Genomic DNA, 13,679 nt, shown 5'->3' with positions numbered 1-13,679 from the left:
GTGTGGCTTCAACCCCAACCCACACCTCACCAAGGTAAACGCCACCTAATCCTGGAGTGTGTGTGTGTGTGTGTGTGTGTGTGTGTGTGTGTGTGATACATCTTATCATTGCTATCTTTGTTGTACACAGGGACTGGCTTAACCAAGCAATTCGAAGTGCTTGCAACTTGTTCTATGAACACCCTTACTGTACCGACAGCGATATATATTGTTGTTTCACTTTCTTCTTATTGTACTTATTGTATTTATTGTAAGTCGCTTTTGATAAAAGCATCTGCTAAATTCCCTGAATGTAAATGTAAAATGTAATGTAATGTGTGTGTGTGGCTCCATCTGTTTGGTACGGATTAGACTGATTCAGACAAACATACACAAATTGCAAATACCAAGAAATGGCCAATAGTCTTCTGCACTATGCAATCGCAGCTTCACTTGAAAGTTTAGACTCGTATCCATATTATTTATATTATTTTGGAGAATTTAACATGGATTTGGATTATTTTCCGTTCATTTAAAGAATTTATTTACAATTAATATATTTTCTCTTGTAAATTCATACCGCAATACAAACTCCTTTATCTCCTACTTCATTGTCTCCACCCAGAAATGCAGCAGTTCTACAAATGTAGCTCATATTAAGACAAACTCGATATGTAAAAACTGTGCACATTATCACCTGCATGGAGGTAACCCTGATGTATAGCTGTTTAAGGATGGATAAGTAGCTGGATGATTTCCTTTTACTGTAAGGCAATGCTGTGAAAATAGAGGGCGGGGATAAGGCGGAATGGGGAGTAAATATTGTTGCGCTGAATATGTCTGTAATGTGTCACAATAGTCATGTGAAGTAAGTGCTCCACTGTAATATACACTGCACAGTATTATTTATATATCTATATGCTATAATACAGGTCTACTGTGTGGGCTTTTGTGTGTTTGTGTCTGTGTGTGTGTAGTTGGAGAGATTTTGTGTGCACATGTGTAGGAGCAAGTGATAGAAGGAGTCTTTGGAATTAGTGACTGGCAGTAATTCCCCCCCTCAAGTGTGTTTTATCAGAGTCAGTCAGTGAGTGAGTGTGTGTATATGTGTGTGTTTGTGTCAGAGTGTTTGGGTGTGTGTGTGTGTGTGTGTGTGTGTGTGTGTGTGTGTGTGTGTGTGTGTGTGTGTGTGTGTGTGTGTGTGTGTGTGTGTGTGTGTGTGTGTGTGTGTGTGTGTGTGTGTGTGTGTTACAAAGGGGGTCACTATTTGTTGTGAAAGTAGGGGGACAAAAAGAAACGAAATGCAGAGTCGCCGAGCAAATCACTGGGGTGCTGACGGTAACGCCCCCAACCCAACTCGGTTAATACTGATATAATACCACGGTTAGCAGCAAAATAATCAAAATGTAGTCAGATGGTGGGGCAATTCGCCCTCTCAAAATATATATATTTTTAAATAGTTTTATATTTGTTTCCCTGGAAAAATATAGGTCTGAGTGACCGAAACTAGAGCATAGTAGAACAGACCATACTAGCAGCAGAGTTATCCCAAGTCTCTGTCTTCACCTCAGCCAGTTAAATTGATCTAATGCTTTCTAGAGACACAGAGATTTTCCAAACTGAAAATATACCACACATTTAAACACAAAAAACGCATTGCAAAAACGCCTTTGCAGACGTAAAAAAAGGATATTTAAGCTTGTAGCACCATTTCATGGTGATGAGGCATTTTTTGAGTACCACTAGGTGTGCTCCTCTGATCAGGTCTACAATTGGTCTCATTTAAACAAAGGTCTGGTGCTTAAGATTAATAACCGCTCGGAGGAGATCTATCTTAATAGTTAAGGCTACTGTGCAAATAAACATTGTGGTCATTGAAGTTGGATTTATTTTGCGGCAAATCGAACTGCTAAGTGAGCACTTTAGCTACAATGTAACTGGCATGTAATTTATTCACTTTTAGTTGTGAACCTTTCTTCGGTTAATAACTTTACCACGTTTATAGTAAACCAGGGCTTAATGATGACATCAATAGCATAATCCTCCTCATAATCCTCTTCTTTTTAAAACTTCTGGATCCCGTGTGCTTCTGAGTCATCTCAGTTGTGTTTGTTAACGGCCTGATCCAAAATGGCAGCTGTGGATGGGATCCCACTGATGTGTCCTCGCGGTCTGTTTGATGCTTCTGCCTGCGCTGTGTGTGTTGGTGGTTTGTGTGACAGCGAAGCACCTTAAAAGGAAATACACAGAGTGCTGCAGTGTTTATGAATATGGATGAGGGGGACGTATTGAACGCCCACGCCATGTTATTTGGACATGTTGTGTGTGTTTACACGAGATAAGCTCCCCATTCAAACTGGATTTGCTGTGCACGGTTTGAGGTCCTGTGATGGCAACTACAATTAATACCAATGACGTCTACAATTACGTTGGATTGGAAAACATTGTTTTATCTCTGTGGGATTAGCTACCACCTCGCTTCGCCTCTACATGAGCCTTTTATGCACACAATTAATAAACAGCGCTGTCTTTCAATTTGCCCGCCATAGTGCATCATGGGAATATGTAAAGCAGATGTCGGCTCTGGTTGAATAGTCAAACAAGATTACATCCTACGTCCTTTCCTACCCACTTTCCCTTGTCCAAAATGGAAAACGTAATGGGGTCAAGGAAAGGTGTGAAGGAGTCAACTCAAAGGGACTAACTGCACTCTCACACAGTCATTTACTCATGTGACAGTGGATGTATTGACGTGGATCTGCCGAGGTGAAACGAAAATGTTACAAAGATGGACTGGATAATGACCACCTGAAAACAAACCACCAACATTACCAACAAGGGACGTAGATCTCTCGTTGGTCCTGTTGAATGTTTGTTTTCGTGAAGAGCCAAATGGTGCGTGGCTTTTAATGTTGCTGCCGCAAGGAATTGCGGGACTGGGTTATCTCCTTTCCTTTCATTGGTCCAATGCACCCTATGCTAAAGGAGATAAGAAAGGAAGCATTGAAGCACCTTCCCTAAGCATTTGGAGGATTGGCCAGCTCTTATCATGGTTGCCGATTAAATACTTCCGGGACATTCTCAGTTAGGAACCTTCCTAAGCAAAATAGACAATTCAACCGCAGCCTTTTAGTTACAGAGGGATTTTGATTGGCTAGCCTGGTTGAATATCCTATTTTCCGAAAGGAGGAACCTACTCAAGTTTTTTTTTAGGGAGCTTCCGTTGACAGTTCGAGATGCAAAAAGAGATGTTCTTCAAGAGAAGTAGTTTGAAAGACGTGGACATTGACAACCATTGTAAAATCTTCCTCCGGAGGTGGTGAACGCCACATTCAATCTTGACTAGAGATAGACTCTCGTAAAGACCAAATGTTTTGTTAAAGCATTGTGTGCTTAGCTCCGACGTTTTCAGTTGTCAACCATAATAAAGCAAGGACGGTTTCCTATGCCAACGTTTATTTTCTTTCATTTCGATGAGCCTCTGATTCTCAATAAAAAGTTTAGTTCAAATATGTTTTTATTAGGGATCCAAACTGTGTTTTAACTTTGCAATGTGGGATTCAGTTTTAAGATATCTATTTCAAGAGTTGAGTTTCTGCAGAAGGCGCATATGGCACTGTGTTGTATCCCCTTCCCTGCAGACTGTGTGTTGTTCAACAGACTGCTTGCTAATCCTAGACACAGCGTGCATGCAGTGCTGCTAATAGTGTGTGTGTGTGTGTGTTTGTGTGTGTATGCGTGTAGATTAGTTTCTAGTGGATAATGGAGTGTATGCATGTTAATCATATATATAAGGCCCTCCAACACACACACACACACACACACACACACAGACAAACACACACATGCTCACACACACACACACGCATACACTCACACACACACACACACACACGCACGCACGCACGCACGCACGCACACACACACACACACACACACACACACACACACACACACACACACACACACACACACACACACACACACACACACACACACACACACACACACACACACACACTAAACAATCCTTCACTGCAGTATTAGTACACTTTCCCTACATTCACCGTCATAATAAGCATACATTTGAAAAACTAAAAAAACTAAAAAACTAAAAACTAAAATAAAATACAAATATTGTAAAAGAAATAAAAAATCTTTAGAGTGTAAACGAGGCAAACAGAACCAAAATATGAATTTAGTAGAGCAAAGAGTAAAGTAAAGTAAAGCAGAGAGAGGGAGCGAGAGAGAGAGACAGAGGGAGAGTAGGACTGAGGCAGTGTGTCGTTGCCGTGGCGATCTGCACCTGACTTTCTCCCACTCTGTCTCTCTCTCATCTCTCTGACACTGGTGACCAGCAACTGTTTTTCCAACTTCTACTTCCGCACCAGGTTGTGATGACGGGGGAAAATGCTTGTGTACGTCTGGTTAGGGGATGGAAACCTAACTTAGTTGGGTCTGCAATGTGAATCAGACTGTGTTAGTCTTGAACACAAGGAAATACAGTCAAAACAACAGCCAACATCCTCTTCATCCTCCCTGTTCTTATAGGAGGACTGAGTGAGTCCATCCTACGTTTGTTGTTGTAACGGACTTCTCTGTTTAATCTGGTTTCACTCTGAATTAATGACATAGAATATAAATCGAGTGTAGATACCATTACAACCTTCAAGTCACAACTCAAAACTCACCTGTTCAAACTCGCACACAACGTCTAACTGATCACTGTTTTGATTGTTTTTTTCTTTGTTTTGTTTTTGTTTTATTTATTTCTTATTGCTTATGTTTATTTATTTATTTATTTATTTTTTCCACAATGTCTTGTTTTTTTAAAAAATGTATGATGACTATATGCTATGTAAGGTGACCTTGGGTGTCTTGAAAGGCGCCTCTAAATTAAATGTATTATTATTATTATTATTAGAAGAGAAGGTAAAATAGAAAAATATAGAAATAGAGAGAGCACTAAAGAATGAGAGAGAGCTATTAGGAAAGGGGGAGCTAGAGAGAGAGACTGAGATCAGGGAAGAGGGAGAGAGAGATAACAGGGGAGAGGGAGCTAGAGAGAGAGACCGAGATTAGGGCAGAGTGAGCGCGTGTCAGATACACTGATTTGAAAAGAGCTGTATGAAGCAGGTTGTCAGAACGTATCATTAACCCTCTGCCATCTGATGCAGGATAGCATTACAGGCCATTTCATCTCGCTGCTATTTTGAGTCTCTCAGCGTGGCTAATTAAACCCCGCCTACGCAAAGGTTGATTATGCACGCACACTGGGCCAAGAGAATCCTCCCTCTCCGATGGACATGGATTCTGAAACAACGTTGTTTAAACTCTGTCGTGCGAAATGTCACCATAGTTACCTTGGGGCTGTCACCTGGATCACAGAAGCGGGGTTGAGGGGACATTCGCTAAGTATTGGATACAACGACACAAAAGTAAACGGCTGCTGTTGTCGTTGATACACTACACTAGCGGTTTATACATAGAATATTACTTTGTAAAGGAAGCAGCAGGTTTATAAGCTAAAGCACTGGTTTACACAGCATATTACTTGTATAGATACAGTACTGGTCAATACAGTGCAGGACTGGTTAATACAGTACTGGTTTAACAGATATAACTGCTTTATATAGTAAATTACAGGTTCATACAGTACAGTACTGGTTCATAGAGTGCTCGTTTACACAGCAGTAGTTTATACAGGCAGTACTGTTTTATACAGATATTACTGGTTTTTGCAGTACAGTACTGGTTCCTACTGGTGTATACAGATATTACTGTTTTATACAGTACAGGACTGGTTTAAACAGTAGAGGACTGGTTTAAACAGTACTCATTTACACAGTGCTAGCTTATACAGTGCAGTACTGGTTTATACAACAGCCTACTGTATAAACAGGAGCACCATGACAGTGGCTCAAGCAAAGAACAAGGGCCCCCCAATCCCCCCTTAAGGGATTAAATGACGGTCATTCAATGAGACTGAATTCCTACTCTCTAACCTCAAAATATCCTCTTCGCATTTCATTCATTTATTAATAATTCAGAAGACACAACAAAGACGCCATTTACACAGCGGTAATACGACAGACAGCATGACGGACTGCTCCAGCTGACCAATGAGAGCGCTGTGTCTCGGGGATCCTGTGTCTCCTCTCCTTGACGTCTGTCCAAGGACTGTTGGAACAAATGCATGTCCAAGTCAAAGTGTGTCGCTGTCGACAAATCACAACCACCTTAGGAAATGACAGTTGGTCTGGGGAGGGGGAAACTCAGTGAAGAATGGAACGACAGAGGTGACCTAGGTGAGAGGAGGAGCCATGGAAAGTCTGTCTGTCTGTCTGTGGCAATGATAATGGTGAACGTGATTATGATAATTAGACGGGTGTAGGGACGGTCCACCCCCGGTATTTAATTATGTTCCTCTGTCCTTGTGTCTTACGAGTTATCGTCTTACTTTAATCAATGTTCAACAAGAGTCATACATATTCATGCAGATTTACTTGATTTTTTTTAATTGAGCGCAATTATTTTCAAGTGGATTTCAAAAATTATTTCGTACTATATTCTAAAATTAGTACATCTCTATGCAAATTAATGTACAAGGTGGGATATTTTCCTCTCCATGGCTAGAAAATGGATTCTGAAGCCCTTTTATTCTTTTATCATTTATCCTTTTATTTCATTCAGTCATTCTAAAAGTCTATTTTCTGACCATGCATAACAAGAATTGATAATTGTTAGTATAGGCATGCTGATCATTTCAATTTAGTATTATTGTTAGTTTCCTGTGTCCGGTCAATTTCCCGTCAAACGGTTAATGCTAGAGACGTGAAACTTGAAAGGCGAACAGATTTCGTAACAGCTTCCCAGAAATGAATCTTGAATGGGGAATCAGAATGGATATTGTTGGTTGCCACGGCAACGGTTAGAAGCTTCGTCCCGTTGGCCGTCCTCAGCTCCCAGCGCCGGGGTAGGAGAAGTACCACATTTGGTACACAGATGCACCCGGCCAGACTGAACAGTAAAGTCAAAACCTACGCCATTATTGTCAGTACGATCAATTTTTATCCCCGTTCTGTAAACATTAAAGTTGGACTCCTCCTAGATAAATTGACTGATAAACACCCAACTTAGGGACAAGCTTAAATGTACCAGTCCCGACAAACCAATGATCATCACATTATTAAACAATATGGCCACAATTAGCCAATGCAATTGTAAGTGTGGGTGTGGCTCTTCACATAAATGGTTTATAGCTCCTCAACAAATTCATTTTTATGAAACTAGGTAGAGGTGTCATTTTCCATTAATCAGTGTCTGATCTGATACCCAAACCTTATCTCATCATATCTGGAGATCCCACATTCAATATTGATACAGTCGTTCATCATCGTTAGTTTGAAATGGTTCACTGTGTTCTGTGGACTTCTGTTTGTATCAACATGACCTGATTGGCTATACAGAACTGAGCCCTGAAAAAATGCTGAGATGCAAGATGTGGTGCTTTTTTAAGTAGTTATGATTTTTGAGGCACAAGTATTTTCAGTAACATGTTTTCACATGTAATTGGCTCATGAAGCCATTGTGTTTTGCAAGTTTCCAATTGGCCTTGTGTTCCTGTAGAGGTAATCAATAAAGATTCAAAGTCGTCCAAGTCGGGAATATTTCCTAGAGAACAGGACCAGAACATCGTAATATCAGACTTGCATTATAAATCAGTGCAAAGTATATTGTAGTAGCCCAGTAGTTCAATGCCTGTTTGCATTTTTGATTCCAGCTGACTGGAATCAAATAATGAAAGTAGAATTCAATGATATTTCAACAATAGGCCTACTCATCGTCATTTTTGGGGGTTGCTTAATATAATGTAGTCTTACAAAAAAAAAAAGTTATTTTCTCATTTTAAGCATTATAACAACTGCATTTAGAAATAAAATGCATTACAGCCAGAGCTTTGGAGAACTTTGCTTAAATAAAATGCTTAATTTTAGAAAAATCAACTAAAAAGAGAGATATTTATCGAGTTTTCGTCTTTCCTCTTTTTTGTCCCACAGTCCCCACCAACAAATCAACGCACTGTATCAATTGAACATCTTCGACGCATCCTACCTCTTTCTGTCCCTCTGATAGCCCGCTCCCCCGCTCCGTCTGGTTCAGGGAAGGAGGTGCGCTGTAGCTTGTCCTGTCAGGAATTCAAATCTGGGCTGGAATGGTATCAGGGCCGGTCTCGTCCACACGGTCACACATGTCCACATGCTCATCGGTGGGGCTGGGACACTGTTTGGTTGTTCATAGTGGAGAAAGCTGCCACACAACCACAGCTGTATGTAGAGCCGACATCACATGGTCAACATCAACCAGGGTCTCCAAACATGCCATGTGAAATAACTTTCTTCTGACGGTTTGATTTGGGCAACTGTAGTTAACATGCATGCTCTTAAGGAGAGACATAACCAACTCATAGTCTCTGCTGATCCTAGAACCCTCCCATGTAGTTAACATGCATGCTCTTAAGGAGAGACATAACCAACTCATAGTCTCTGCTGATCCTAGAACCCTCCCATGCTGCTTGAATCTTTAATTTAGTGCCTGTTCACTGAAAATCTTTCAATTAAACAGTAAAGACTTAAATCTTTCGACAAGTGGCAGTGGTCCTCATTAAGCAGAGGAAGTCTCTCTTGCTTAAAAACACACAATTAAAACCCAGTGAGAAATAATGACTTTAAGCTGCCCGTCCTACACACCATCACTCCGGAAGATGTGCAATTAGGAGCTGGTGCAAGTAGTCACAATGAGAAGAGCACAAACACAACACCTTGTTGGTAGCCCCCGAACGAGAACAAGATGGACTGATGTTTTTGTTGTTGTCCCCCCCCCCCCCCCCCCCCATTCCTCCTCAAGGGTTCTTGTTCCCCCTCTCATTTAGTAGAAAAAAATTCTCTCTCTCTCTCTCTAGCTGTCTGTCGCTTCTGTCTCTGTTTCTGTCTGTCTGTCTGTCTGTCTGTCTGTCTGTCTGTCTGTCTGTCTGTCTGTCTGTCTGTCTGTCTGTCTGTCTGTCTGTCTGTCTGTCTGTCTGTCTGTCTCTCTCTCTCTCTCTCTCGCTGTCTGTCTATTCTGTCTCTGTGTCTGTCTGTCAGTCTCTCTCTCTCTCTCTCTCTCTCTCTCTCTCTCTCTCTCTCTCTCTCTCTCTCTCTCTCTCTCTCTCTCTCTCTCTCTCTCTTTCTCTGTCTGTCCCTGTGTCTCTCTCTCTCTGGTATGCTGTCATGGATGTATGTCAGCGAGGAGAGAATTAAATGGCCCACGTCGACACAATCCACCGCCAAGCAGCAGAAATCCCATTCAAAATCCTCTGGACTGACTGTCACGCTGGAGCAGATGTACACACACACACACACACACACACACACACACACACACACACACACACACACACACACACACACACACACACACACACACACACACACACACACACACACACACACACACACACACAAACTAGGATATGCACACGTTCACACCCACAGCCAGATATATACACAACACAACCACCACAATTTCCCATCTTTGAAGTCGGGGCTTAAAACAGAGGGCTAGCAAGGCCTCCTTCTTCTCTCTCCTGCAGCGATTTCGCCCCATTTTACCATCTGCTTTACATAACTCCTTCCTTACTCCCATTAGTCGGTTCTACTCCCTCTGCTTTCTGGAGTTTCGGTGGCTTATTTCAACGGAGCCGTCTTTTGACCGTGGAGCCCAGTGTTGTTTCTTCATTCTGTTATTCTCTGAGTAACAGGGATATGAGTCCTAACCCTGACAAGCGAGCACTGTTCCTCATGAATAAATGTTGAGGTGTCCCCAACCCTAACAAGCTGGCTGTTGCCTTGCATGGTTGACACAGCCCTCTGTTTCGGAATGTGTTTGAATGTGTGTATGAATATGTGAATGAATTGGTGAATTTTAGCCACTACTTGTAATGTGCTTTGATAGGCCACAGAAGTCTGTGCGTGTGTGTGTGTGTGTGTGTGTGTGTGTGTGTGTGTGTGTGTGTGTGTGTGTGTGTGTGTGTGTGTGTGTGTGTGTGTGTGGTCCCCTCCCCCCCAAAAGACTAATGATAAGCGGTGCCAAATTTCTTCTATAACCCCAAGAAAGCTATTTGACAATGACAATATGCAACACACACATTCAACCCACAACAACAACCTCTCCCTCAACAAGTTGGCACTCATGTTGAAGATGGCTCCGAGTCCAGACTACGCAATGGCAATGCAGTGCATTTCACCTTCTGGTTGATGACGCATCCTTAAGCCAACCCAGATATATGTCTTTGTTCAAAAATATTATTTTTGGGACGCATAATTGAATTGCGTGTTGTTTATGTAGTGAGATGATGATGTGGTCCCAGCGTTGGCTAAATGCGGGAAACGGTAGCATACTTGGAAATGTGTCACCTAGCTGAGTCACTAGGGGGCATTGTTGCCCTGGTCACGTGATTCAAAGCTGAGCACGATTGCGCTTTCCTCCCCATACACACTCAGCGCTTTGAGCCTCACGAAGCAGTAGATTAAGAGCGCATGCTGCCAATATGCTTTAAGCCGGCCAGTATATCAGTGTTGACTCACATGAATACCGAAGCTCAGCTGCACAACTGTAGTCATTGTTGTTTGCTAAACTAATAATAATACCTAACAAATAATTGTGCCACTGGCGTGTAGAATGTTTGTGTGTCTGTTGGCCTGATGTTGCCAGCCCTAGCCTGGCTGGAGTCTCAGTGCTCATCTATGGTTCTCTGGATATCTCCACACACGCATGCACACACAGACAAAATACAAAACCGACGATTTAAAAAGTAAAATGTAACTACTAACTTAACTATTACTTGATTCTCAACTGATTTCACTGCATATATTTCCCCTCCCTTTTCCGCTCTCTCTAGGGCTCGCTCGCTCTCTCTCTCTCTCTCTCTCTCTCTCTCTCTCTCTCTCTCTCTCTCTTTCTCTTTCTCTCTCTCGCTCGCTCTCTCCTGCACACATGCACAGCTGCAAGTCAGCACAGCTGCAAACGGTGGTTCAAGAGCAGGGAGTTTCTAATGAGCTGCTTTAAATGATTAATGGCTTCGGCTGGAACACTGTATGAGGGCCCATAGACGTACAGAAAAACAGACCGACAGACAGACAGACACAGAGACAGAACGATGGAGAGATGAGAAGAGGAAGGAACAAGAGGATAGAGCAGACAGATTGAGACTGGCTTTCAGACAAACCGGGCATATAGATGGATATAGTTAGTGCCATTGGCACAAACAGAAAGTGGCAGCATAAACATCATTTGTCAAACAGTGTATTTAAAGGTGCAGTATAGTGCAAGTGATGGGATTCCTTAATTGATTTATCAATAGTTTTTAGTTATTTAGTCTGTAGAACCACAGGTCTTGGCTTGCAAGTAAGATAGAGTATATGAGCAAAAGAAAATATGTTGGCCTCTCCGTTGGTCCGTTCTGGGAAATTCTTATTTTTCATGGAATTATATAATACACAAATAAAATATACTTATGAATATTTCATTTCACTTCGGCCAAGTCTGCCACTCAATTCAAGCCCTGCAGCTTTAAATGCGCGGCAGGCGATGCTCTGCTTCGTTCCTGTCTATTTTGCAGTTAGCGATCCCCTTCCTCCTCCCAATATCACCATAAATGCGGGTCTTGCATGACTCCTGTCTCTCTTTCATGCCATCTTTTTTTCCTTGTATTTTACTTCAGCCGTTGTCCCCTTTTTATGTTGTGTAAGCCATTCCTGGCAGTGCTTAAATCATTAGCTTCATCTGTTCCGCCATTGTCAGTCAACACTGAATTCCTACTGCGAGTACTCTCTCCCGATTGGATAAAGTGGGAACGGGATATCTTTCTTTTTGTTGACGGCAGAGTGGACGGTCTGGGAGACCATTCTGACTGGCCAAATACTCAGGGATTGCTGTCGGATTATAGGGATATTTAACGCTTATTCTAACAACAATGCCTTAACCATGGTGAACCATCCCAGAGAAATCAATAATACAGCCTGAAACACATTGACATCAATATCTACATTGGGGATGTATAAAGCACCACAGGTCCTATTCTTCTGCAACGTGTAATATTGTTCTTTATCAATATTTGCAATTTTTCCCTGGCTGTCCCTTCAGGCTTCCCACGATCTGCTCCAGTGTGCTATTTCCCTACGTTACCCAGAATGCGTTTCGCTAACCCCTCCTAATATCAGGAGAGAACATTCGGTAAATTGTACATTTATAAATTTAATAAATGAATCATCGTTTTTCGGTGCTGGATTTTGATCCCGAAAGCCTCGGGGGGGGGGGGAGGGGGCTACAGAGTTGTAGCCAATACTTTAGCAAAAAACTCGGTATGAAGCTCTGGCTGAGAATAGAATGTTTAAACCTAGATGCATCGGCCAGATCTGGGCAGCCAGCTGCCGGGTACATAGAGACTACCAGGAGCTCTGTAGAAGCCCGAAGAGTTGAGGTGCATTCTGTGTTAACGAGGCTGCTGGCCCGGCAAAAATGTGTGCATCCGCTCACTAAATGACTGATTTCTCGACATAGAGGCATTGCAAAATGTGCTAAGAAGTGATTCTGACACAGGACCCCTGAGTCGTTGTCAAATGGGAATTTGACTAATATCTGATGCTGATGGGTGATTCTACAGAGACACACTCTCCTATCAAACCCTGTGGTAAATATTGCAGCAATGTCTCCGTTTGACGACTGAGCAAAGTGAAATACTACGCAAAACGCTAAAACAGGACCTGGGATGAGTACATCGTAGTCGTTTAATTACGTTGACAAAGTGTTTAAGGCTATATTATTGATTTAACAGTGTACTGACTCAAGGAGCCAAACAGCCTCAGTTCATTGAAAGAGACGGTTAAGCAGATGGATATGGAGTAGCGGGTGTATTCTAACTGCTTCACTTCACCACATGTTCCCCGGTAATATCACAGCATGGAAATAATAGGATGTCAGATGGATTTATCCTTTGAATTTAAGAAGAGAGTTTTTAACAAAATCCGGTGAATACACTTCAATCTCTGAAGAGTTTGCCCTGTATTTGGTGTCAGTCTCACAATACATCAGAACAAGGTATCAGAACATTTTTGTTATTGACATGGTCATTGAATCCGACACCTGTCTGTTATTTCGCTGTACATTTTCGTTATATATTCATTACTGTTTCAACATTTATTGATGATATAAGTGAATTGAAAGTTACACTGATAGGATATGTAAGAGAGAGAGAGAGAGGTACTGTATATCGTACTGTAGAAGGCAGATTGACACCGTGGCATTGGGGACTCCCTGTTCACATGACCTACAGTAGGCCTGCATTTTTTCATCTTTTTTTTCAATGTTGACCTCGTTTAATTGTTTAATCTCGAGAGTGAATCTGGATGTCTGCCTCTCCATTCCCTCTCAATTCAGAGCTAATATTGATCTAGGATGGGTGGATAACACACACATAGACACACACACACACACACACACACACACACACACACACACACACACACACACACACACACACACACACACACACACACACACACACACACACACACACACACACACACAGACATACACATATACACAGAAACAAACACAAACACAAACACAAAGACATACATACACATATACACAGAAACAGT

General features: G+C 42.0%; 1 protein-coding gene across 1 annotated transcript in view; it reads left to right on the top strand.

Annotated features, from left to right (window-relative positions):
* The window catches only part of bsna (bassoon presynaptic cytomatrix protein a), a 71,511-nt gene that overhangs the window by 12,509 nt on the left and 45,323 nt on the right, over positions 1-13,679 (top strand). Inside the window, exon 2 of the mRNA XM_056594814.1 lies at positions 1-34. This exon is cut by the window's left edge and continues 438 nt beyond it. Coding sequence (XP_056450789.1) covers positions 1-34 — 34 coding nt within the window. The remainder of the gene's footprint in view (positions 35-13,679) is intronic.

The sequence above is a fragment of the Gadus chalcogrammus genome, chromosome 7 (assembly GCF_026213295.1).
Source record: "Gadus chalcogrammus isolate NIFS_2021 chromosome 7, NIFS_Gcha_1.0, whole genome shotgun sequence".
Taxonomy (NCBI): Eukaryota; Metazoa; Chordata; class Actinopteri; order Gadiformes; family Gadidae; genus Gadus; species Gadus chalcogrammus.
Note: the sequence above shows the minus strand (reverse complement) of the source record. Positions and strands in the feature narration are given on the sequence as shown.